Source organism: Salvia hispanica, chromosome 3, assembly GCF_023119035.1.
Source record: "Salvia hispanica cultivar TCC Black 2014 chromosome 3, UniMelb_Shisp_WGS_1.0, whole genome shotgun sequence".
NCBI classification, from domain to species: Eukaryota; Viridiplantae; Streptophyta; class Magnoliopsida; order Lamiales; family Lamiaceae; genus Salvia; species Salvia hispanica.
In genome coordinates, this window is record NC_062967.1 from 50,415,308 (window position 1) to 50,441,831 (window position 26,524).

At 34.3% G+C, this 26,524-nt stretch overlaps 3 protein-coding genes across 6 annotated transcripts; all 3 read left to right on the plus strand.

The window, feature by feature from the left end:
* On the plus strand, positions 1-2,934 carry LOC125211179. 2 transcript variants are annotated; one of them, XM_048110886.1, is made up of 9 exons: positions 1-134; positions 291-514; positions 893-980; positions 1,108-1,167; positions 1,613-1,675; positions 1,771-1,974; positions 2,055-2,166; positions 2,239-2,456; positions 2,649-2,934. In XM_048110886.1, the coding sequence occupies exons 2-9, from the start codon at positions 390-392 to the stop codon at positions 2,739-2,741; spliced, it is 963 nt and encodes a 320-aa protein (XP_047966843.1). In that variant the 5' UTR covers positions 1-134; positions 291-389; the 3' UTR covers positions 2,742-2,934. The 2 variants fall into 2 exon arrangements, with proteins under 2 accessions (XP_047966843.1, XP_047966842.1); XM_048110885.1 differs by having other exon boundaries at positions 16-134; positions 295-514.
* A 1,298-nt stretch (positions 2,935-4,232) lies between these two features.
* Positions 4,233-25,090, plus strand: LOC125213129 (polypyrimidine tract-binding protein homolog 3-like). 3 transcript variants are annotated; one of them, XM_048113498.1, is made up of 17 exons: positions 4,233-5,012; positions 5,109-5,179; positions 17,610-17,676; positions 17,819-17,890; positions 17,983-18,059; positions 18,178-18,259; positions 20,543-20,666; positions 20,986-21,050; positions 21,120-21,169; positions 21,269-21,310; positions 21,402-21,453; positions 21,530-21,566; positions 21,664-21,677; positions 23,175-23,282; positions 23,400-23,543; positions 24,249-24,677; positions 24,946-25,090. In XM_048113498.1, exons 3-16 carry the CDS (start codon positions 17,620-17,622, stop codon positions 24,636-24,638), a joined length of 1,314 nt encoding a protein of 437 aa, XP_047969455.1. In that variant the 5' UTR covers positions 4,233-5,012; positions 5,109-5,179; positions 17,610-17,619; the 3' UTR covers positions 24,639-24,677; positions 24,946-25,090. The 3 variants fall into 3 exon arrangements, with proteins under 3 accessions (XP_047969455.1, XP_047969454.1, XP_047969456.1); XM_048113497.1 differs by lacking the exons at positions 4,233-5,012; positions 5,109-5,179 and adding exons at positions 16,962-17,094; positions 17,239-17,310; XM_048113499.1 differs by lacking the exons at positions 4,233-5,012; positions 5,109-5,179 and adding an exon at positions 17,003-17,094.
* On the plus strand, positions 5,220-10,864 carry LOC125213128 (polypyrimidine tract-binding protein homolog 3-like). Its single transcript, XM_048113496.1, has 16 exons — positions 5,220-5,415; positions 5,507-5,573; positions 5,708-5,779; positions 5,871-5,947; positions 6,066-6,147; positions 6,778-6,973; positions 7,287-7,351; positions 7,421-7,470; positions 7,570-7,611; positions 7,703-7,754; positions 7,853-7,889; positions 7,987-8,000; positions 9,166-9,273; positions 9,391-9,534; positions 10,003-10,431; positions 10,711-10,864. The coding sequence occupies exons 2-15, from the start codon at positions 5,517-5,519 to the stop codon at positions 10,390-10,392; spliced, it is 1,386 nt and encodes a 461-aa protein (XP_047969453.1). The 5' UTR covers positions 5,220-5,415; positions 5,507-5,516; the 3' UTR covers positions 10,393-10,431; positions 10,711-10,864.
* Positions 25,091-26,524: the final 1,434 nt, after the last annotated feature.

A 26,524-nucleotide genomic window follows, 5' to 3' on the forward strand; every position in this document is an offset into this window, starting at 1 on the left:
ATTAATATGGTTTAATCAGATGAGCCGGAATATTTACATAAGTCTCTGGATCACTCGTCCGTGAGGAAACTGGAACAGCAATTTTCGATCCGCGCTCCTATTTCGATTTCGATTCCGACTCGTATACGTTGGTGGTGAGAGATTCCTCCAATTGTTAATTCGTTCGTAGGAGATTACATCAATTTCCCAAACGAGTTCAGATCCAGCCATTCACGCTGCGATTTGGTCGATTGCAATCCCTTTTTCTCAATTCATATTGATAAATTGCGTGTTTCTTCTTTGATGGATAGCTAGCTCATCAGTTCAATTAAACTTGAGAGGAGGTATTGCTATCTGCTGATCCACTCCAATCCAATCCAATCACTCCGCGTAGTCTTCGGACTTTCAGAATGAAGATGGAGACTTCTTCTTTGGCAATCGTGACTGCTCTTCTTCTTGTCGTGGCTCAGTTACCTCTGGGGCTCACTTTCTCATCTATGGCCCCAGCATTCTTATGGTCGTCTCATCTAAATGGGTAATCATATTTCAAGTTTCTCCTGTTTGTGTATTATCTACCCAGCCAATGTTTTTGCTATATATTTGGCCATTATTTAGCAGGTCCTTATATATATATATGGTGTGTTCATGACTAATTTGTTGGAGACTCCCAATAAAGTATCTACATAGTTTGCCATTGTACTGGAAGATCATCAATTTGTTAAGTTCATTGTCATGTCTGAATAGTCTGATTACACTATTCTGCACAAGCTAATCAAAGTGTTTGTTCTGAATTGTTACCCATGACCTTCCCACCCATTCCTTAGTTTTGTGTGATGATGTGCTCAAGGATCTTCTATATTAGGAGCTTTTCACAAACAATATATTGATCTAAAGCTTTACAAACATGAAACAGGAAGAAAGAAATGGTTGATTATAGAATCCTCGCTCCCAGGGATTTAGCCAAATCTACAATGACTGAAGGAGGATGGTCAAAATACCTGGTATATCTACATCCTTGATTCAGAGTTTGATATCATATAAATCAGATTGTTTAGAGTAAACTAGTATGAAAATATAGGTCTAGGTTACTGGTCGGAAGTATATAAATGGTGGTTTCATTCTATGCAGTGCTCAAGCGAGGAAGTGCAAGGATCCAATAACTTTGCCTTCCTTTTTATTGGATCAGAGGTATTAATGTTGTTTCTTCTTTTTTCCATTTTCATTGTGATGAATATGTGTGTGCACGTGAAATTGGATGGCTATTATGCTGATCCTGCTCTACACCCACATTCTTAAGAATAGATTTCTCTTTTGAATTGACAGTAATCTTAGTATGCTAACTTTCTACTCTCACGCTAAATTAAGAATGGATGAGCGCACTTACTTGTCGCACATTGTCTATGGTTGTGGAGTATATAACAACTGAATCTCTTCTTTTCAGAATCCCAGTTGATATACTGAGGTGCCTGTCATAACCTAAAGAAAATACATGATGATCCATCCATGATTTTTTCATGTGGAAAGTTAGAGATTTTTCAAAAGAACTACAAAAACATGTGCAACTTTCATGCCATTAGTACTGTATTATTTCTTATTGTATCTTTTGACATGTATGATGTATCTCTTTATGCAGTTGCAATCTCTGGAAGTTTCCAGACCCGCAAAAACTGATCCAGCACTTATTGACTTGCTGAAGGTTAATTGGTTTCCTCTTTACTTGAGTACTGTGGTTATTTATTTTAGCCTAATATCATTTGACACATGAGCTAAAGTGTGACTACTTCATGACAGGACTCAATTTCCAACTCCAATTCCTCTGTGGCTTTTCCTTATGTAGTTGCTGGAGAAGAGAAAGTATCCATTGAGAGTTCTCTGCTTTCTGAGTTTGCTGAAACTTGTCAGCATGATTTTGGAGTCAGTAGAATTGCTTTAGTGGGGTCATGTTCTGTGGATGGTGAAAATTTTGATAAAATAAATGATGTTAGCTTGGTTAATGTAAGTACCACTGACAACCATGAAAATTGACTGTTTTTTTTTCTGGTCCTATTTCATGATATAGTGTAAATCACTTGTAGGACTACCTGAACTCAAGGATTGAAAAGTCTTCGGACGGGCACACTGATCTGATTGTCATGTGCCCTGGAGATTCCATGTTATCACAGGATAATGATCAACCACATTCCGAAAGTATGTTGCTGTTATTGCTATTACGTCGAGTCTGTAAATTGGAGTTAACTAACAATTTGATTACATATGCAGGCAGCATTCTTTCTCAACTCCTAAATGCAGTGAATGAGATGGGTGCAAAATATTCGTTCCTCTACATTTCTGATCCATTTCGATCTGATGAGTATGTCTCACACAAGGGACTGGAAAGGTTCCTTGCTGAAGGTACCATGGGAAATGCCTCTGCTAATTCCACTGGCTGTGATGAAGTTTGCCAGATTAAGTCATCTCTTCTGGAGGGATTACTAGTGGTAAGTACTAAGTAGAGACCCACTACTTTGAATCTTTTGAAAAAGTTAGCTACTGAGGCTGGAAAGCTGAGTGTTATATTCTAGTTTCTCTGCCTTGTTATATGTTACTACTCTCAGTTCACGCTATATTTGGAATTTGTTGTATTAACAGTGTATATTTGTCTCAAAGTCTGGGTTTTATTATTTTTGCAGGGGATCGTCTTGCTTATTATTTTGATATCAGGGCTTTGCTGCATGATGGGAATTGATACTCCTACAAGGTTTGAGACTCCAGAAGCATCTTGATTCAGAAACCTGTGAGGGATTTTTGTTTTCCTGTAGTGGTGATGATGATGGTTATCTGCTATGTAATTTCTTTAGCCTCATAGAGCTTTATTTTATTTACGATGAACAAATAACATTCTGCTTGTGCACACTTTTTATGAGGGAGTAAGTTAAAATAATGGAAATGGCTTCCACGTAGGAGTTTGTCGAGCAAGTAGTCATGGTTTTTTACACTTCCATTTTCATTCTGTCTTGTTCGTACTTTTCCGCTCTTTATATTCTTGATCCAGGAGCCACCGCCATTCTCATTATCCGACTGACGGGGGTGAACGTAATGGAACCAATGTTGTTCTCACGACGACTAGTGGAGTCGCAATTGCAAGTGTGGGTGAAGGTATAGAAACGAGAGGTTGAACCTCGGTCGGGATTGGATGGATGTCGGTGGGGGCAGGAAAACAAAGGTTTCCGGTCGCACGACAAATAAATGCAGAGGCAACAGCTCAATTTGCTGCCTGAAGAGCTTTAGCTTTGCCTTGATGGAAGCAAGGGGGGCTTCTTTTGCACCGAACCTGGCGCGTGAACTGAAACACGAATATAAAACAACAAGAACAACGACAAAACACAATGATAAGATATACTCCCTCCGTTTCGCCATAGTTGAGGCGAAATTTTTTGGCACGGAGTTTTAGAAAGGTATATTGGGTGTGTTAAATAAATAGATAAAAAAGTAAGAGGAAGGAAAAGGTAAAGAGAATAAAGTATAAAATAGAGAATAAAGCAAGAGAGAGTAAAGTAAGATAGAGAAAAAAGTTACCATATATAGAAATGACTCAACTATGAAAAAACTTCCCGAATAGAAAAATGACTCAACTATAAAGAAAAGTATTATCATATATAACTTGATATAAACTGATAATCATTTCTATTTTTGAGTTATTACTCTTTTCCTTATGATTGTTGATCTTTTTTATGGAACAATATTGAATTTTTTAAGCATGTACACTCCATTTGTGATCAATATTGAATTTTTGTACTACTACTATTATTTAGGCATATGTTAATAATAAATTTTGAACTTTAGGCTTATTTAAATTAAATTGCAGGCCGCTATATTATTGTCAAGATTAATTTCTAGTTTAACCAAATTATAGACTGCAAGAAAAATGACACTCCAACATTTGGTACAGAAGTCTTTCGTATAATTTATTTCAATTAAGAATTTTTGGTCCATAATTATAAAATCGTAAAAGTAATGGAGTATCTTTCATGATTACCTTTTTTGGCTATAGAATATTTAAAATATTTTGATTAACCAATTGTATCACATAGAAACATTGATAATGTTAAATATTCAACTTTTTAAAGAAAACCTTTAAGTGCATTTATCTAAAATTAAATAAATATGGACCAAACCAGAAGCTAATACGTATATAAAGAAAAACGAGTGAGCAGGAAATTCAAATGTAAGAAAAAAACATTTGAGTTTACTTAGTTCATGGTCATAACATTAGCTATACAACTTTATCCCAAAAAAAAAAAATCCACTACATAATTCGAAAAACATTGCAAACTCCACAATAAGATTATATGGAGCTCCAAAACACCAAAGATGATTTTCCGACTCAATTGGATATATGTAAAATCCAGGCTTCTTCTTCCATCAAGAACAAAAGTAATTAAGTTAGTACTTATCAAACTACGAAATCATGTCTCACCTAAAATTTCACCAACAATCAACCACAGACAACAAAGGATTAAAAAAATAAAAATCTAGTGCTACTCATTTTGAAGAAAACACAAATCCATAAAAATGAGCGAGGCAAAGCAGATTTTATATAAAATGAGAAAACCAAAATTTATAAAAGAAAAGAAAATCAGTTGAATTTGAAGTGAAAAGCCCGCTGATCCATCATCGCCGGCTACAGCAAGCTCCGGCGGCAGGCAGTCTTCATCGCAGTAGAAGCAGAGAAAAGACGACGACAGGGGTAGAGAGAAGAAGACGGAGCCACCAGCACCCGACAAAAGGAGGGCGGCGTCCGATACCCCACGCTCCCCGCGCCGCCCCTGCACCGCCCCTGACTGCTCAGATAAGATCAAGTAGATTGTGCCCTAGCTCCACTGCTGCCCTTGCTTATATAGAGCTCCCGATTACACGTCATCGTCTCTTTGTGGATTTACTTAAACACCCTTTTATACATCATCCTACCAAAATCAATTTGCTTTCCAGAAAACCTTAACCCTAGGCTACTCCCACGACTCCAATCCAATTGCTCCCTCCCTCTCTCATCTCAGGTAATTAATTCTACTCGTCGCATCGCTCACAATTTATTTGGAGGTGTAATTTGTCGCAATCTCTAAACATGTGCTGCACGTCGTGTATTCTTGCAGTTTCTGTACATTGGAATGGAATTCTGTTTCTAAAAGCTTGATTGGATAGGAAGACATCATTTTTCAATAAGGTTGAGTTTCAGGCTATTACATGTGATTCGGGGGGTGCACGTATATGCTTTAAAGCCTAGATAATTTTTTTCTTCATGGAGGTTCTAGCTCAGGAGATTAGATTTTGCCGTGCTTCATTGGCTTAGGCATGAGCTGCTATCCTCAGTTTCTCTTCTCCAATTCAAAGCCTTTTCTTCCACTGCCTTGTTCTTGGGATTAACTTCATTCATGCATGTATATTTGTCGTGTCATACAGGTGATAGAAACACCAATGCGTTCAAAGTGGATCCTTTTAAGATTTACGGTTACAGATCTCCCTGTCACATATCTACATTTTGTGATTTCAGGTCGTAGATTATGGCAGAGCCCTCAAAAGTCATTCATGTTCGTAACGTGGGTCATGAAATTGCTGAGGTATAGTAACATCTTCTTGTAACGTGCATACTGAATTAATTGGTTTATTACTTATGTTGCTCTGTTTATAAAAGGAAACATGACCGACCAGTTTTCTTTGGGTAAGATTTAATGTTATGTTTATGCTTTTCCAGAGTGACTTGTTGCAGCTGTTCCAGCCATTTGGAGTTATCGCAAAACTTGTGATGCTTCGAGCAAAGAATCAGGTCATATTCCAGAAATATATGCTCACAAACCTTCATGCCTATATGGCGGAAATAAAACTGTCTAATATGGCTGTTCATATTTTAAGTGCAGGCCCTCCTACAAATGCAAGATGTTCCTTCTGCAGTAAATGCATTGCAGTTCTACAGTAATGTCCAACCAAGCATAAGGTAATTTGATAAATAATGTGATCTCTTTTTACCAGTTTCCCAACTTCATTGCCGAGCTCTTCCCTCGTGTTATTAGGCATTATCTATTCTCTTACTGAATCTACTTTATACCTATCAGGGGCAGAAATGTTTATATCCAATTCTCATCACACCAGGAACTAACGATTATGGATCAAAGTTCGCAAGCACGTGAAGACGAGGTGACTATTATGCACATATGACATCATTTCAATTTTTCAATGTTTACTGCATGATGTTCGCTAGCTTTCTCTGCATGGTAAATGGTCTATGTCTTGTAATGATTACATGTTAGCGCGTCGGTAGAAGTCATAAAATTTCCAAAGCACACAATATACTTGGAACACCAATGCAAAGATATTAAGAGAGTAGTTTCCCTAGAATTGAGCATACAATATTTCTGCAGCCAGGATACTTTTCTGATAATTGGATTTTAAGTAGCACCTGTATTATTCAATTGGCTTTTTCCATGGAATTCTTCAAAATTTGAAGATGCTGCTCTAGTTGTAACTAGCAGTACATGGCATCAAAACATTCATAACTGATGATTTGTATATATCTTACTAGTTTGAACATTAGTTGAATTTTTTATACCCATATCTTTATATGTTGTTTTCCACTTGTATTGCATTGTTATGGATGTAGTGATATTTTCCACTTGATCTAGATTTTGTTCCTATAAAGTGTGTATTTGTGTGGACTGCCTGCTTGATGTTGGTTATTCTAGCTCTATATCTCCATTTTCTTTTCTCTGCTCTATATTCTTTCCTATTCATTCCCGTCTCTTCTCTCTCTCTGCTGTCTCTGTGCTGGTTTGCTGTTGGGGTCTTCTCTCTATTCTGTCTCTATGCTGGTCTGCTGTTCGGCTCTCTCTGGATACCCAGCCTAACCGAATACTCTTAGTCACGATACATCACATGCTATATCCTATTACTGTGGAAGTGCTGCATCAAGTTTTTTCTCCCCATGGATTTGTAGAGAAGATCGTCACGTTTCAGAAGTCGGCTGGTCAGCATCTTCAAATTTTCTCTTGTTCACTTTCTTAATTCGGTACTGGTTAAGGCGTATGAAGAAGTATGAAGAATGTCATGTCTAAAATATATAGAGTCACCCTTGATGAGGAATACCTCTAATCCTCTATATGGATTGCTTTCATTCCTTACACTCAATCAATTTAATCAGAACTTGTTTCCTTGATATTTATTTTATTTCTTTGTTGCATATGAGTTCAAGAATTTTCAACCCTTACACTTCAAAAGCATTACTAAGTGCTAGTTAGCTATTTTGTACCTGATCGACTCCTATGTGGAGAACTGAGCAGGTTTTCAAGCTCTAATACAGTATCAATCGCATCAAAGTGCTATCTCAGCTAGGAACTCTCTTCAGGTATGCCGAGCTTTGAATTATTAGGTTGATTAACATCATTGCATTGAGACAGTTTGCATCTTGCTACAGGGACGAAATATATATGACGGTTGCTGTCAGTTAGACATCCAGTTCTCAAAGTGAGCTAACATTAAGATTCTTGCTCAATACATTCACAATTTCCTGCGACTCTCTTCATTGTGTGCTACACATTTGACAATTGTTAATTTCTCGTGCAGCCTTGACGAATTGCAAGTGAATTATAATAATGAGCGATCTAGGTATGTTTATTAGCTAAGGTGTTGATTATTTATCTATTCTTTGTAATTTTGCTGCAAATAAGACTGCTGACTTCTTGTTTTCTTTATCTAGGGATTTCACAAACCCTTCCTTGCCTTCGGAACAAAAGGGGAAATCCTCTCAAGTAAATCCATTCTCCTATTGTAAAAGATTTGATTTACAAATATTTTGCATTGAAATAGTTTTCTAATTGGATATTGATTATTGTTCTTTTTATTGTAGCCTGGATATGGAGATCCAAGCATATATCCCCATGCAGGTGCTTAGCTTATTTAATTAGTTTACATTTTCTTATTTCTTGGGTCTTTTTATCTCTATCCCCAATCCTAACTTCTCTCTATCTCTTCTCTGTTCAGTCGGATTTGCACAGGTGTGTACCTTGCTGTCTAATGGCTCAAAATTGTGTACTATTCCTTAACACGCTGGTACAACTAAACTGCATTTCAATTCTGCTGGAGATGTTCCGATTTTAAGCATGGCATATTGGACTTATAAACGCTTATACAATTGTCACTTACCCTGACCTTGCTAATAAAGAAAAACCTGTTTTGTGTATCAATTGCCATCTTACATGAAGCAGCTTTGTCCCCAAATTGAAAGCATGGATATTCTTTTTATATCAGCCTTTGTGCACCATTCAGTTGCAACATTGCAGCTTTCCCAAGATCCATCCCAACCTTCTTGGTGACCGGATAGGCTCATTCTAACCTTTGTGAGCAATCAATACAGTTAGAAATTTAGATATGTTCTCAAGTATACCTGTGATTGAGGTAGGCAGTAGCAATCTTATGTCTAACTAACATTGTACTTGGCCACTAGTCCAGCTATGATCTTGTTCACAAAATGGGTGCCTTCATCACTAATAAATGCCCTTGAAGTACCAGTATGAGCAATTACATGCCTATGTAAGAATGATGACCACTTTGGTGTCATTGGTAGGATTTTTCTTAACTTCAACCATATTTTTGATGTATAATTAACAACCGCCAATGTGAACAAGTTACCAATGGAAGGAGGAAACAGCAAAATGAATTAGTCAAACATTAAACAATGCACTATAAAATACCATTTCTTCAATTGGGAACCAAGTTTGTTTCTTCACACATTTCTAGTACATTCTCTAAATTAATCAAACAAGTGCCAGAAATGGCCAACATGTATTCATTTCATAGCCTAGAAGTGTCTTATTTGCTAATTTGAAATAAGCCTATCTTTCAATGAGCCCTTTATTTAGATATGAGATAGATATGAGAAAGGGGGTATTATTCTATGATATTGAACAACAGATCTCACAGAGTTACAAACCATCAAGGAAAATAATACTTGTTTTCTGACATAGAGCAAAGTGTTGTTCTCTTGATTTTAAGGGGCAATAGATATATGGCTATAACCTGCATAACCATCTAGGAAACAATAATACACCTCTTCTTTCTCTTTCTCTTTCTCTTTCTCTTTCTCTGTTTCCTTTCTGGAAACTTCCTCCTTTTATGCTTTTTAATGGATTGGTTATATACTTAATATTGCTTGAACTTTAGTTGGGCAATGCTGCGGCAATTGCTGCTGCTTTTGGAGGGGGTCTCCCACCCGGTATAAGCGGTACCAATGATCGGTGCACAGTTCTTGTATCTAATCTGAATGCTGATGTAAGTTCTACCTGATTTTATTGATATCCCTCTTAAAGAGAGACACATGCCTGATACATTTATGGTGCACATATTCCCAAGGCGCCTCAATCTCTCGCTTTTTACCTGTTTTTACAGAGAATAGATGAGGATAAGCTGTTTAATTTGTTCTCGATATATGGGAACATTATTAGAATCAAACTTCTCCGAAACAAACCAGATCATGCATTGGTACAGATGGGTGATGGTTTTCAGGCTGAACTGGCTGTTCATTTTTTGAAGGTACGCAGAAATTTCTTCTTTAAGTGGCTTTGGTTTATTAACATGAAATTAATTATACAGTTCTACCACATGGCTGAATAAATTGGACTTTTTCTCCACCTTATTATAAAAGTCATATTTTTGTTATCTTTCAAAAGAAAAGGAAACATTTTATTTAGACAATCTCTGTTATTTTCACTTTTTCAGTTTCTTGACCTGGCTCAGAAGCTGCTTTTATTATTCTTATTATGCTAGTAAATGTGCTCTCTCGTTTTTTTGCTGTATCTCTGATCTCCTGTACCATATTTAAGATGGCTAGGACTTGCATCTATTTTTTACTGTTTTTCTCAAACATCTCTATCTGTTGAGTCAGATTCATAACCCTCACTTGTTAAAACATCAGTAGTTGCTTTAGTATTAGAACCTGCTGATATTTGCATTTTTTACTTTGATGGAGATGCTTGTAACTGGCATATGTTTCTTATATAGGGGGCTATGCTGTTTGGAAAGCGCTTGGAGGTTAACTTTTCAAAGCATCCAAACATTACAACTGGAGCTGATACGCATGAGTACTCCAACTCAAATCTCAATCGTTTCAATCGAAATGCAGCCAAAAATTACAGGTATTGTTGCTCACCAACAAAAATGATCCACATCTCAACTCTCCCCCAGGATGTAACTGAAGAAGAAATAGTAAATCATTTGGAAGAGCATGGAACAATTGCTAGTACGAAACTGTTTGAGATGAATGGAAAGAAGCAGGCTCTTGTCCTTTTTGAAAATGAGGAGCAGGCTACAGAAGCTCTTGTGTGCAAGCATGCCACTTCCCTTGGTGGTTCAACCATTCGAATTTCCTTCTCTCAGTTGCAAACCATTTGAGAAACTTCATTGCAAATTAGAGAGATGGGCCCATAGACTGTACGTTTCTGTTCCCTGTTGAAGTCACTGTTACTTTCACATTGTTTTGCCTAATCTTGATGTATATTCTCATCTTTTAAGCCTCCTTTGTGATTATGCATTTTTTTCTTACAATTGAATGAAGCATTCTAATATTTGTTTGTAGCCTAGTTGAAGTGTGATGCATATATATGAGGGAGATTTAGGGTGTTTGGTATATCTCTAAGCATTGTCTTATTGCATGGGTTCAATTTTGTCATTCTTATTGGTGGTGTTCCTGATTTGAGCCACTTTTTTCAGGTGCAAACAAGTAAAAAGGTGGGAGCATAAAATTGAACCGCCCCAATTGGAATATTGGACCCCTCTCCCCCCTCTCTTGTTTCCTTTGTTGTTTCTTTACTTGCAATGGACTAAAACTGTAGAGTGTAGACTATAAATTTGTCGTGGTTTTACAGTGGGTTGTGCAACTTTCTTTTCTTCCCAAGTTGGATGGATGCAATAGGTTATATGGTTTGCTTCCTTTGTAAAAATGGCCTTGAAATATGAACTTTGGTCGAAATGTGATTTTTTCTATGAATTTAAAATATTTTGCAAAAATTATGAACTTTGATTGTGTTGTCAATTTTTCACACTTTTATAATTTTGCAAAATAACAGGCATAACAACTTGGAAAGATTAAGTGACAAAAGAATGTATTCAAACATGGTAGTACTAATTAAATAACGAGATTTGTGTAAGTAATCTTTAAAATTAGTATGAAACTGTGTTCGAAATGTGGCATCTTTCATCAACTTAAAAATTAGTCACAAAAATTTTGAACTTATACATTGTAGACAATATCTCATGATTTAAGATTCTAGTGAAATCAAAGTTAACATGGTATTTTCATACATATAGTGGAATAGTGATGTGCAGGGGGTCAGGGACGGATCCAGAAATTCTGTATAGGTGGGGCAAAATTTCATACAAAGACATTTTATGGATTTTAGAAGGGGCATTTATAATGGTATTTCAAAAAAAAACTTAAAAATAATGATCAAAATATCACTAATGAATTTTTTGAGGTGGGGTATTTGCCCCTTGTAGGATGCATGTACATCCGTCCCTGGTGATGTGGTTTGCCAAATGATGCGATCTTCTTTATAAAAAAAGAACAGTGACGTAGTTGTAATGGAAAATTTATAATACTTATATAACATACTCCCTCCGTTTGCCAAAAATAGTCTAATTTGTAGATGACGCGAATTTTAATAAGAAATTGGTATTTAGAGATTAGAGAAAAAATATAGGAGAGAGAAAGAGAAAGAGAAAGGTAAGAGATATGAAGGGGGAAAAAAAGTTTAATTAAGTATAAGAGAAAGTTTTCATTTTTAAAATAAACTTATTTTTCGTGGACACCTCAAAATTAAAAAACATAAGATTATTTTTTTGTGTTGGAAGGAGTATACTACATGTAACATGATAAATAAGTGGACTTTATATAATGTAATAATGATATAGGTGTAATAGAAAAATAAATACAAACCACCAACTGATCAACATATAGCACAACATATTATATATGTGATGAAAAATATACATATAATACTCTATTATACTCCCTCACAGTTAAGTCATTTTTCTATTTGAGGAAGTTCCATCATAGTTGAGTCATTTCTACTTTCTTATTTTACCCTTTGTTACTTTATTCTTTCTACTTTATTCACCTTTTACTTTATTCTCTCTACCTTTTTGTTTTTACTTTATTTTATCTATTTATTGAATACACTCGACATTCATTTTTTAAACTCTATGGTGAAAATTTTTGCTTCAACTATGTGAGAACGGAGGGAGTACATCTGATAATTAAGTGTTCTTGATTGATTATAATGGAACATTGATGTAGGCATGTATCTGTAATAGAAAAACTGCAATGACCATATTACATAACATTATACGTAAGATATTGATAGAATCAATTTAATAGCTGAGAAAAATAATAATTCCGTAAATATATGATCCAAAAAGAAATAAATTGTCGATATATAATTGTCAAAATCGATTGAACATATATAATATGAGGCATGTTAGGGTGCCACCACCCCTTAAAATAACATCATACCACCATTCCTAGCTAATCATTTGTACACGTGGACGAATAATAAGCTGCCACGTGGAAAAAAAATCTGGAAAAAGACGGTCAGCAATTTGCTGGTCCTTATCCAGCAATATTTCTTGTCCAGCAATATCCGACACATTATACAGCAATCTATAGATTGCTGTGTAGTGTTTGTAATATTGTTGTGTAGCGTTTATAATATTATTGTATAAGCAATGTCACGGTGTCATTTTAAGAGGGGTTGTCATTTTAACACAAACTATGTAATATAATCATGTTGAATTAACTTAATTAGATATGTCGATACAACTTTATAATAAAAAATTGTCAACTATGTAATGAAATGAATAAATTAATGTTTTGTCATTTTCTTAATTATTTATGATTTCATGAACAGTTCACGTGAAAATATGCTAAGATTTTGTTAGAATTTGATAAAATTACATTTAATTGATACTATATTTTATGTGTAATAATTAATTTAAATCAAGAGATCAAATTGAATTTTTTAAAAATATTTTTATCAGTGTCAACTATAATCGAAAAGAATGTGTAATTACATCTGTCGAAAATGTATATCTATTATAATAATATATGTAAATTATATACATCATTATACTGGGACTTAACATACGGTTGACAAATAGTACGATTTGATAGTTATTGAGTCAGTCCGATTACAACTCAAATAAGGCTAATAATTTTTGACCTGACACGAACACGCACAAAATTAATGGATTTTAGTAAAGCCTTATTGAGCCCTTATCCTGTTGACCCATTACGAACCAGATAATTTTAGATTATGTTTGGTAAACTATTAAAAAATAATACTCCCTCCGTCCATGAAAAATAATTTCATTTTATTATTTTGGGTGTCTACAAAAAATAGTCTCATATCAAAAATGAAATTTTTCTCATACTATGCTCATTATTTCTCATTCTCTCTCTTACTTTTTGTCCTCTCTCTTATACTTTACCCACTTTTTTTAACTTCTCTCTCATACTTTACCAGTTTAGCGTTAAACTCGTGTGTAAGACTATTTTTTTGGACGGATGGAGCAATATTAATTTAATTACTTTTATTTAAAAAAAATATTCTTTTTTTAATATGCTTTAATTTTATTCTCTAGATTATTTTAAATACTCGTTCTATCCCATTAAACATTTCTTTTTTATATGAAAAATTAATAATAAATAATAGTGAAGAACAAATAGAGTAAGGGAAATAATAATGTAAAGAGATTCAATAGATTTGTTGGTTCACTTGTGGTGCAATTTTTAAAACACTGATTAGAACCTTGTTTGATTAAACCCGATTTGAAAACAAAGCATTATCATTCTTCTATTGTTCCAATAGTGACCACAAAGGGCATCCATAACGAGCAGATGATAATTTGCCCGATGCATCCTCCGCCTTATCATGCACCACTACAGGTGGGCGGAGGATGCTCCCTCCATCCTCTGCGTCCTATGTATCCTACGTGGACGATGGACCATTTTTTGCATCCTTCGGCCAGTCCTCCGTCCCATTGCAAGGGTCCGAAGTAGGGACGGACGCAGAAATCATCACTTGTAAGGGCTATTTTATTAAAAAATTATTTAAACTATATTCATGTATAATATAGCTCATGGATAAGGACTTTGTATAAAAATTTACATAAAATTGGTATAAATTAAAAAAATTACAAAGGAAAAATATAAAAAATCATGTTTACTAAGGGCTTAAGCCCCTAGTCATGTGTATGTGTGTCCGCCCATGGTCTGGAGGATAGGTCCGGACGATGCAACACATTTTCATTTATTTTTATTTCTTCTCTATATATCACCATATTTTTGCGTCATTCACACCTTTCACTCCACTCTTTTCCTCATCTCAATTTCCACTCTTCCTATCGTTGTAACATTTTTTTTAATCAAGTAAATACAGGGTTTGCCTTTAATTTGTGGTATTTTTATATTTATTTTGATAATAATTGACATATTTGCAAACATGAAAAGTTAAAACTATAGGGCGGGTTATAGAGCGCTTTACTGCAGATGAATAGGGTGGAGGATAAAATGTTGATGTGGTAGAGTAAAAACACCCTATAGGGCGCGCCGCCTCAATGCCTCATTGTGGATGCTCTAATGTTATTCTTATTCCAAATTTTTAAACTAATATTATTTCATGTTTTAGATATAAAAAAGAAATTTAAAGTAAAACTTAATGTTAGAGCATCCACATCCATGCTCTTGCCAGGAGTACGGATGTGGCCCTGGACCCACCTTTATTTTTTTTTAATTCACTTATCTTCCACAGGAGCACAACACCTACATCCATACTCTTTCGCAAGAGCATGTTCAAGGGTCTCATTCTATTATTCAATTTAAATACTTCAATTACTAAAAACATTTCCACAATATTAAAATGCATTAAAAAAATACAAAATACTATTACAAATTACTAAAAAATTAAAAGTTACATAATTAAAATCCTAAAAAATAAAAATTACATAATAAAATTCATAAAATTAAAAAAATCCACTATTCGTGGTCGAATTTCGCCCAAATGCATGAGAGATAATTTGATGTAAAGAATTGATGATGAATCTGAGTATATATAGATGATTTTAGGATAAAAAATCTACAAAAAAAATTGAAAAAAAGAGTAAAAAACGGCTATATTTTTGGGAATCCAAAATATTTTAAAATTTTTATTCGGATTATTTTTAATTTTTTATAAATTTAAAATAAAAATAAAAATAACGGAATAAAAACGAGCTTAATCGCGTATGGGGTGATTGGGCATCACCGCCCAATCATGAGGCGCCACATTAGCCTGCTTATCACACCCCCAACCCTTCTGACGTATATGCATACAGTAAATAAACAAAAATTTAAGTGAAGAAATAAAATACCAATTTCATCACCATCCAAATACTATTATTACAAAATCCACCATTCAGCGTATATAAATTTCTGCCTTTAATTTCACATTACACAAACATCAATCACATTATTTTAATCAACACATATCATCCAAATCAATACACAACAATACAATATCACATTCTTTATGCGCACATACATAAATCATCAAATTGGAGACTAAAGGGCAAAGTAAGGCTGAGGTAAGGATTCAACGATAGTTTGGCCTTTCGGGTATAAATAAGAAGGGGAGATAAGTTACAACGTGCTGATGGTGAGTGTTTTGTTGGGTTTTTGTTTTACTATTTATTTTCTTGATTTTATTAAATTTATACAGTACTCTTGGTGTATACTCCTACATTTTTTAATCTTATATAATGGTATTGTCACTTATTATATTTTATTTATTCATAATATCAAAATAAGAGTAAAATATATTCTAATGCAAAAATTATTCTAAGTGCGCTTAGCGATATAGGTTAACACCAGTAATAAACAAAATGTAACTAAACTGCTCGCAAATAATCAGTTTAATACTCCATATTAAACTAACAAACACAATTATAAAAACTCAGTGTTTATCACTCCAGATAAAATGAAAAAATCAGTATCTAGATTCTATAATATTGAAAAATCAAAATTTAGTCTAATGATAATTTCTCACACTTTCAAAATTAATTATCTTGAAAAAGATAAATAGACTTGTGAAAAAATTGAATATTTTATATCGTCATTACACTCTCAATTTGTATTTGAAACAAACCAAGAAATTTCCAAGGTTAACAAATGGCCAATTTTTCGTGATTAAAGTAATCCCCACGATTATTTATCTCAAAACCTCAAGAGCTAGGAAAACAAATTGTTAATAAGTAATAACTCATGTTGGCTTTCATTTTGTTAGTAGGACATAAGAGCATCTCTATCGCTGCTCGCCCCGAAGGATGGCGTCCGTGCCGATGGCGCGGCACCTCCCTATCATAACTTATACAAAATGTTCATCTTTGTTTCACATTTATATAAAAAGTTTGAAGTTTACATAAATCATACAAAAAGTTTCATTCGTATTTCGTTTTAACACATTCCATCATATATGTTTAACAACGTTAACCTTTTACTTATATGATGCATAAACCATAAAACAATGATGAATTTTTTTTACCAATATGAAACAACGATAAACCTTTTGTACTAACATGAAATAATTATGGAACATTTTGCACTTCACATAGACAAAAAATTAACAACATTCAACCAAAAATAACTGAATGTATTAAAATGAAACACAAATCAAATTTTGTGTATGATTTGGGTAAACTTTAAACTTTTTTCATGAATGTATTAAATATTTTCGACGACGACGGAGCCATCAGTGCCCGACAACGGCGTCGGATGCCCCAGCGCCGCCCCCTTCACCACCCCGACTGCTCAGATAAGATAAAGTAGGTTGTGCCCTAGCTGCACTGCTGGCCTTGCTAATATAGAGCGCCCAATTACACGTCATCGTCTCTGTGTGGATTTCCTTAAACACCCTTTCATATTCGACTTATTACTATCCAATCTAAATCAATTTTCTTTCCCCAGAAAAACTTAACCCTACTCCACGACTCCAAATCCAATTGCTCCAGAGTCCAACCTCCTCTCTCTCTCTCGCTCTCTCGCTCTCGCTCTCGCTCTCACAGGTAATTAATTCTACTCTTCGTGTTTCGTCGCATACTTTGTCCATGCCTGTGCTGCTAATTTGATGCCGCATCGCTCACAATTTATTTGGAGGTGGAATTTGTCGCAATCTCTAAACATGTGCTTTTCCTCGTGTATTCTTCCAGGATTCTGTACATTGGATGCTAATTCTGTTTTTAAAAGCTTGATTGGATAGGAAGACATCATTTTTCAATAAGGTATTAGATTTGGAGGGTGCACAATATATGCTTTAAAGCCTAGACAATTGCTACTTATTATATCTTCATGGAGTTTCTAGCTCAGGATATCAGAATTTTCCGTGCTTTATTGGCTTGAGCATGATCTGCTATTTCTCTTCTCCAATTCAGAGCCTTTTCTTCCATTGCCTTATTCTTGGGATTTAACTTCATTCATGCATGTATAATTCATTGTGTCATAAAGGTGATAGAAACACCAATGCGTTCAAAGTGCATCCTTTTGTGATTTCCCGTCACACATCTGCATTTTGTGGTTTCAGGCCGTAGATTATGGCGGAGCCCTCAAAAGTCATTCATGTTCGTAACGTCGGTCATGAAATTGCTGAGGTATAACATCTTCTTGTACTGTGCATATTTAGTGCATAGTGAATTAATTGGCATTATATTTATGTTACTCTGCTTATTAAATGAAATACGAATGAGCAGTTTTATTTGGGCAAGATTTAATATTATGGTTATGCTTTTCCAGAATGACTTGTTGCAGCTGTTCCAGCCATTTGGAGTTATTGCCAAACTTGTGATGCTTCGAGCCAAGAATCAGGTCATATTCCAGAAATATATGCTCAAGGAACCTTCATGTGTATATGGCGGCAATAAAACTGACTGATATGGCTATTCATGTTTTAAGTGCAGGCCCTCCTACAAATGCAAGATGTTCCTTCTGCAGTAAATGCATTGCAGTTCTACAGTAATGTCCAACCGAGCATAAGGTAATTTAATAAATAATGTGATCTCCTTTGACCAGTTTCCCAACTTCATTGCAGAGCTCCGCCCTCGTGTTATAAGGCATTAACTATTCACTTACTGAATCTACTTTATACCTATCAGGGGCAGGAATGTTTATGTCCAATTCTCATCACACCAGGAACTAACGATTATGGATCAAAGTTCGCAAGCACGTGGAGACGAGGTGACTATTATGCACATATTGCATTATTTCAAATTTTCAATTGTTATTGCATGATGTTTGCTACATTCTCTCAGCATGTTAAATGCTCTATGTCTTGTAATGATTACATGGTAGCGCGTGGGTAGAAGTCATAAAATTTCCAAAGCACATAATAAACTTGGTTTTAGTAGTTTCCCTAAAATTGAGCATACATTATTTATGCAGCCAGGATACTTTTCTGACAACTGGATTTTAAGTAGCACCTCTATTATTCAGTTGGCTTTTTTCCTTGGAATTCTTCAAAATTTGAAGATGCAGCTTTAGTTTTAACTAGCTGTACATGGCATCAAAACAATGGCGGATCCAGCGCTTTGAAACGGAGGGGCGGAATTTATTAGTAGTATATAAAAATTAAATATAATATTTTAATATGTTTTTAATAATAAAATAATATTTCCTCTTCCCATTAAATATGAAACTTTTTCTAAAATGCAAACAACGTCATCTCCACTTTTTCATATTAATATTTAAGTATCACCCTGCGACATTAATTTCTAACATTAATTTCTACGAGTATTTATATCTTAAAAATATTTTAAAAATTCTTTTATTATAAGAATAAAATTTCCTTGATGTCACAAAATTATACTATGAATATCAAAGGCCAAATTATATTTAAAAAATTAGTCAAAAATATATAGTAAAGATATTTATAAAAGATATGACATATGAGTAAGTAATATGTTTAGTACAATTGGATTGAATGTATAATTTGAGGTATTATTATTCTTTTTTAAATAAACCTATAGTGTAATTGAGTATAATTTTCCAAAATATAGTATATATAATTGTCCAGGTAAAGTATAATTAGAAAACAATGTGCATTCTATATTCTATATTAACAAGTAATATATGTAAAAAAAGTGTCTCTATTAAGTAAAATATTTGGGCCCTTCTATAGATTTCAATAAAAAAATGTATTAGCCCAACAAATGATCAATTTATTAAACCCAATCTATCTTTCCCCAACTAAGCCCAATATGGTCATCTTCTTCGCTTCCTTCCCCAATTCACTGAACAAACCCCAATCTCCATTTCCGCCAGCGTCGTCTAATCAAATCACCTTTTCATCTCAAGTCACCTTCTCATCTTGGAAGATTCTCCACCGCCACTCACTTAATCACAGTTTTTCTTCTTCCCCAATTTTTTTTGTGTGGAGGGGGCGGTTATGGCTTTTTCCGGCCAACTCTTAGGAAAATTCGATGCTCTTGGCCGTCGGGAAGGGGTGACTGCCCCTCCTGCCCCCCTGGATCCGCCACTGCATCAAAACATTCATATCTGATGATTTGTATGTTTTTTACTAGTTTGAACATTAGTAGAATTTTTTATACCCATTCTGAATGTAGCTTCACTGCTCAGCTTCACACACGATTGCACAAGTTGATCTGTTGGTGGTTTGTACCATAGAAGCGAGAAACTTGTGTTGCCACCGTACATGATGTTACTTATAATGAGCTTAGTTTGTGGTTAAGATTTTGATTCATACGAACTAGATATAGTTCTGATTGATATGTTGAAGCTCTTAGTGATATTAACATATCCATTACAAGTGTACTTGTAAATTGTACATCATCAACTAAAATACATGAAAGAGGCATATCTGAAGTACAATACATCTAATATAAGCCTGAGAACTTGTAGATGTTGTTATTGGCCGGGGAGTTATCTAATATGACACATGTCATGTCTATTTAGTCCTATCATGATGAAGATAAATTATTTTACTCAATGAAGGCCCTTGTTCTTGGATTCTATTTTCTTTTATATGATTACTTATTGCTGATGAATATTAAAGCATGTATTTGAATGTGAATGTTGCTTTTTTCCCATTTAAGTATATATTCTTGGGGGCTTCAGAAATTATATTATCCACCTCCAGGTTAATTGGATTCTCTCACTTGATGGCTTCATTAACACTTCTTGAGGGGCATCTTATACATTATAGTTCTCTGTGACTGGAATCTTTATATGTTGTTTCCCACTTGTATTGCATTGTTATGGATTTAGTGATTTTTTCCACTTGCTCTAGATTTTGTTCCTATAAACTGTGTATTTGTGTGGACTGCCTGCTTGATGTTGGTGATTCTAGCTCTATATCTCCATTTTCTTTTCTCTGCTCTATATTCTTTTCTATTCATTCCCTTCTCTTCTCTCTCTGCTGTCTCTGTGCTGGTTTGCTGTTGGGGTCTTCTCTCTATTCTGTCTCTATGCTGGTCTGCTGTTCGGCTCTCTCTGGATACCTAGCCTAACCGAATCCTCTTAGTTACGATACATCACATGCTATATCCTATTACTGTGGAAGTGCTGCATCAAGTGTTTTCTCCCCATGGATTTGTAGAGAAGATCGTCACGTTTCAGAAGTCGGCTGGTCAGCATCTTCAAATTTTCTCTTATTCACTTTCTTAATTCGGTACTGGTTAAGGCGTATGAAGAAGTATGAAGAATGTCATATCTAAAATATATACAGTCACCCTTGATGAGGAATACCTCTAATCCTCTATATGGATTGTTTTCATTCCTTGCACTCAAGAGGGATCAATTTAATCAGAATTTGTTGTCTTGATATTTATTTTATTTCTTTATTGTATATGAGTTCAAGATTTTTCAACCCTTACACTTCAAAAGCATTACTAAGTACTAGTTAGCTATTTTGTACCTGATGGACTCCTATGTGGAGAACTGAGCAGGTTTTCAAGCTCTAATACAGTATCAATCGCATCAAAGTGCTATCTCAGCTAGGAACTCTCTTCAGGTATGCCGAGCTTTGAATTATTAGGTTGATTAACATCATTGCATTGAGACAGTTCACATCTTTCTACAGGGACGAAATATATATGATGGTTGCTGTCAGCTAGACATCCAGTTCTCAAAGTGAGCTAACATTAAGATTCTTGCTCAATACATTCACAATTTCCTGCGACTCTCTTCATTGTGTGCTACACATTTGACAATTGTTAATTCCTCGTGCAGCCTTGATGAATTGCAAGTGAATTATAATAATGAGCGTTCTAGGTATGTTTATAAGCTAAGCTGTTGATTATTTATCTATTCTTTGTAATTTTGCTGCAAATAAGATTGCTGAATTCTTGTTATCTTTTTCTAGGGATTTCACAAACCCTTCCTTGCCTTCGGAACAAAAGGGCAAATCCTCTCAAGTAAATCCATTCTCCTATAGTAAAAGCTTTGATGTAGTATTCTAATTGGATATTGAATATTGTTCTTTTATTGTAGCCTGGATATGGAGATCCAAGCATATATCCCCATGCAGGTGCTTAACTTATGTAATTAGTTTACATTTTCTTATTTCTTGGGTCTTTTTAACTCTATCCCCATTTCTGACTTCTCTCTCTCTTTTCTCTGTTCAGTGGGATTTGCACAGGTGTGTACCTTTCTGTCTATTGGCTCAAAATTATGTATCTTTCCTTAACATGCTGGTACAACTATAACTGCATTTCAATTATGCTGGAGATGTTCCGATTTCATATTGGAGCATAGCATATTGGACTTATAAACACTTATACAATGTCCTTACCAGTTTTGTCATGTTGATAAATGGCATATTGGACTTATAAACGCTTATACAATGTCCTTAAAGAGTTAAAAAAGGGAGTAGAATAACTATTTTATTGTTTTGGACTTGAAGAAGCTAGGAGTGTAATTCCATCATTATTAAATTGTGATTCACTGCATGCCTGTCTCTCCTTCGCATGAAAGGAATTATATAGCTAAATAAGTTCAAACTATATATGAATTAATTATCATGAATCAAGGCCAAGTCAAGCCTTCAAGCCTCATGGTTATTTCCTTTTTCGTGGCCATTATTATCCCCATAATTCCCTTGTTGATCCTCCAACGACAAAGTTAAGGATATTCTCGAAGGACCTCATGACTGAAGCAATCATATGAATGCTAATACATCCTAGCTATCAGCGGTGTAACTGCTACTTACCCTGACATTGCTAGTAAAGAAAAACCTGCTTTTTGTATCAATTGCCACCTTACATGAAGCAGCCTTGTCCCCAATGAAAGCATGGATATTCTTTTATATCAGCCTTTGTGCACATCCCTTCAAGGACAACCTAGTATTTTTGTAGGATATAAATCTCATCCCTTCAGGCCCATTCAGTTGAAACATTGCAGCTTTCCCAAGATCCATCCCTGCCCTCTTGGTGACCGGATAGGCTCATTCTAACCTTTGTGAGCAATCAATACAGTTAGAAATTTATAATTCTCTATGTTCTCATGTATGCCTGTGATTGAGGTAGGCAGTAGCAATCTTATGTCTAACTAACATTGTACTTGCCAGTCCAGCTCTGATCTTGTTCACAAAATGGGTGCTTTCATCACTAATAAATGCCCTTGAAGTACCAGTATGAGCAAATACATGCCTATGTAAGAATGATGACCACTTTGGTGTCATTGGTAGGATTTTTCTTAACTTCAACCATATTTTTGATGTATAATTAACAACCGCCAATGTGAACAAGTTACCAATGGCCAACATGTATTAATTTCATAGCCTAGAAGTGTCTTATTTGCTAATTTGAAATAAACTGATCTTTCAAACGAGCCCTTTATTATAGATATGAGAAAGGGGCTATTATTCTATGATATTGAACAGCAGATCTTACAGAGTTACAAACCATCAAGGAAAATAATACTCGTTTCTCTTGATTTAAAGGGGCAATAGAGATATGGTATAACCTGCATAACCATCTAGGAAACAATAATATTCATATTCTTTCTCTTTCTCTCTCTTTCTTTATGGAAACTTCCTCCTTTCTCTGCTTCCTATATGGAAACTTCCTCCTTTTATGCTTTTTAATGGATTGGTTATATACTTATGCTAGATCTTGTCTTATTGCTTGAACTTTAGTTGGGCAATGCTGCGGCAATTGCTGCTGCCTTTGGAGGGGGTCTCCCACCCGGTATAAGCGGTACAAATGAGCGGTGCACAGTTCTTGTATCTAATCTGAATGCTGATGTAAGTTCTACCTGATTTTATTTATCTCCCTCTTACAGTAAGACACATGCCAGATACATTTATGGTGCATATATGCCCAAGGTGCCTCAATCTCTCGTTTCTAACCTTCTTTTACAGAGAATAGATGAGGATAAGCTGTTTAATTTGTTCTCGATATATGGGAACATTATTAGAATCAAACTTCTCCGAAACAAACCAGATCATGCATTGGTACAGTTGGGTGATGGTTTTCAGGCTGAACTGGCTGTTCATTTTTTGAAGGTACACAGAAATTTCTTCTTTACACGTCTTTGGTTGATTAACATCAAATTAATTTTACAGTTTTACTACATGGCTGAATAAATTGGACTTCTTCACCTTATTATACAAGTCATGATTTTTGTTATCTTTCAGAAGAAAGAGAAACATTTTATTTAGACTCTGCACATAATTTAATCTCTTTGTTATTTTTAGTTTCTTGACCTTCAGAAGCTGCTTTTATTATTATTATTATGCTAGTAAATATTCTCTCTTTTTTTTTTTGCTTTATTTCTGACCATATTTAAGATGGGTAGGACTTGCATCTATTTTTACTGATTGTCTCAAACATCTCTATCTGTTGAGTTAGATTCATAACCCTCATATTGTTAAAACATCTTTATCTCCGTCCCATAATAAGAGTCACATTTTGCCATTTCGGTATATCCCACAATAGGAGTCCTATTTCACTTTTACTATAAATGGTAGTAGGTCCCACATTCTACTAACTCACTTAACTCACATTTTATTATAAAACCAATATAAAAAAGTGGGCCTCATATTTCACTAAACCCATTATTCTTTACATTTCTTAAAACCGGTGCCGACACCAAATGTGACTCCTATTGTGGGACGGAGGGAGTAGTTGCTTTAGTATTAGAACCTGCTGATATTTACATTTTTTACTTCGATGGAGATGCTTGTAACGGACATATTTTTCTTATATAGGGGGCTATGCTGTTTGGAAAGCGCTTGGAGGTTAACTTTTCAAAGCATCCAAACATTACCACTGGAGCTGATACGCATGAGTACTCCAACTCAAATCTCAATCGTTTCAATCGAAATGCAGCCAAAAATTACAGGTATTGTTGCTCACCAACAAAAATGATCCACATCTCAACTCTCCCCCCGGATGTAACTGAAGAAGAAATAGTAAATCATTTGGAAGAGCATGGAACAATTGCTAGTACAAAACTGTTTGAGATGAATGGAAAGAAGCAGGCTCTTGTCCTTTTTGAAAATGAGGAGCAGGCTACAGAAGCTCTTGTGTGCAAGCATGCTACTTCCCTTGGTGGTTCAACCATTCGAATTTCCTTCTCTCAGTTGCAAACCATTTGAGAAACTTCATTGCCAATTAGAGAGATGGATCCATAGACTGTGCGTTTCTGTTCCCTGTTGAATTCACTGTTTCTTTCACATTGTTTTACCCAATCTTGATGTATAATCTCATCTTTTAAGCCTCCTTTATGATCATGTATTTGTTTAGTACAATTGAATGAAGCTTTCTATTCTTTGTTTGTAGCCTAGTTGAAGTGTGATGCATATATATGGGGGAGATTTATATCTCTAAGCATTGTCTTATTGCATGGGTTCAATTTTGTCATTTTTATTGGCGGTGTTCCTGATTTGAGCCACTTTTTTTCAGGTGCAAAGAAGTAAAAAGGTGGGAGCATAAAATTGAACCTCTCTCCCCCTCTCCTGTTTCCTTTACTTGCAATGGACTAAAACTGTGTACTACATAAATTTGTACTGATTTTACAGTGGGTTGTGCAAATTTTTTTTCTTCCCAAGTTGGATGGATGGCTTCTACTATCACATTGCATTTCTTACAACAGGGAATATAATTTCTGTGGTTTGCTTCCTGTGTGAGAAACTGGTTATTAAAAAATGGCCTTGAAATTATAAACTTTTGTCAAAATGTGATTTCCTATGAATTTTAAACTTTCGTCAAAACTTTCGTGGTTTTAAAAACCAATCTCATAGTTCGTGGGAAAAATCGGAATTCGTTGAAAGTTTTTGATTTTTAAAGCTAAAAACCCTTTAAAATATTACAAAAATATGAACTTTGATCATTTTGTTATTTTTTCACACTTATAATTTGCGAAATCAACAGATATACCAACTTTGTGTCGGAATGACTTTGGACTTGGATTTTGACTATCTAACATCGCTTATAAGGTAAAAAAATTATTTTATTATTTCTTCAAATATTTTAAATTTCATAGTTTGCGGTTTATTTCTTTTAAATTCAAGGGTTTTCTAACCACTTATAAATAATGAGTTTTATTATTTTGAAGTCAAATTTTGATTGTTTATAATATTTTCATTTTAAATTTTAAAAAAAAACTATGGTTTGGTTAATTACTTGTCCATTTAAGTCACTAGTGTTAGCTCACGCGCTATGCGCGACATATATTATTTTTTTCTATTAATTAGATATTTTAAATAAATTAAATACATTGAAAATAACAATTTTACATAAGATTAAAATATAAAAAAATATAATACTATATAGAATAATATGTTAAATAATTATAATTTTTTAATTAAATAACATGAAAATATTTGTTAATTCGACAGTTATTGTTACAACATACATACTTAAATACTAACATACTATCAATTTAATAATATTAAATTGATGTAAAATATTGAACTTGCAACTAAAAAGTATATTGAGGACAATAACATCATCGTAAAAAGATAAAATGATGTACAAAACAAATAAAACATAAACATGAGAACAATAAAACAATAGTTTGTAAGACATAAAAAAACTTATATGTGAACAATCTTAATTGTACAATAATAAGAATATCAAAATAAAGAAAAGAAAATAAATAATAAAACAAATGTGATAGTTTATGATGACTCTTCCTCGGCCTTTTTTCCTCCTTAATCTCCAATTAATGATTTATGCATATGCGCAAAAACAAATGTGATAGTTTATGATCTTCATCTTCTTTGCTTCCTTTCGTCATTTCGTTGCTTTAGGTGTTTTCTTTGCATGAAAACTATGAAGTGACGAAGTTGGTGAACAAATGTGTAATGTTGTAGCTTCAAAATATTATAGATAGTCAGAGCTTATGTGATTTCTATATTTGTAAAAATAGAACTATTATAGTCGGGAGAGAAAAATTAGATCAAAGCTAATAAAAATAAAACAAACTAACATCAAGAAAAAACTGAAATATGAACTAACATCGTTTAAACAAATTAATCTC

Excerpts from the sequence above, each read along its gene's own strand:
- LOC125213129 (XM_048113498.1), top strand. The coding sequence starts at position 17,620 with ATGGCGGAGCCCTCAAAAGTCATTCATGTTCGTAACGTCGGTCATGAA. Across the intron at positions 20,667-20,985 it reads CACGTTTCAGAAGTCGGCTG|GTTTTCAAGCTCTAATACAG; the intron begins GTCAGCATCTTC and ends AGAACTGAGCAG. Across the intron at positions 21,311-21,401 it reads TATAATAATGAGCGTTCTAG|GGATTTCACAAACCCTTCCT; the intron begins GTATGTTTATAA and ends ATCTTTTTCTAG.
- LOC125211179 (XM_048110886.1), top strand. The coding sequence starts at position 390 with ATGAAGATGGAGACTTCTTCTTTGGCAATCGTGACTGCTCTTCTTCTT. Across the intron at positions 981-1,107 it reads GAGGATGGTCAAAATACCTG|TGCTCAAGCGAGGAAGTGCA; the intron begins GTATATCTACAT and ends CATTCTATGCAG. Across the intron at positions 1,168-1,612 it reads TCCTTTTTATTGGATCAGAG|TTGCAATCTCTGGAAGTTTC; the intron begins GTATTAATGTTG and ends CTCTTTATGCAG.
- LOC125213128 (XM_048113496.1), top strand. The coding sequence starts at position 5,517 with ATGGCAGAGCCCTCAAAAGTCATTCATGTTCGTAACGTGGGTCATGAA. Across the intron at positions 5,574-5,707 it reads TGGGTCATGAAATTGCTGAG|AGTGACTTGTTGCAGCTGTT; the intron begins GTATAGTAACAT and ends ATGCTTTTCCAG. Across the intron at positions 9,274-9,390 it reads TATCTAATCTGAATGCTGAT|AGAATAGATGAGGATAAGCT; the intron begins GTAAGTTCTACC and ends CTGTTTTTACAG.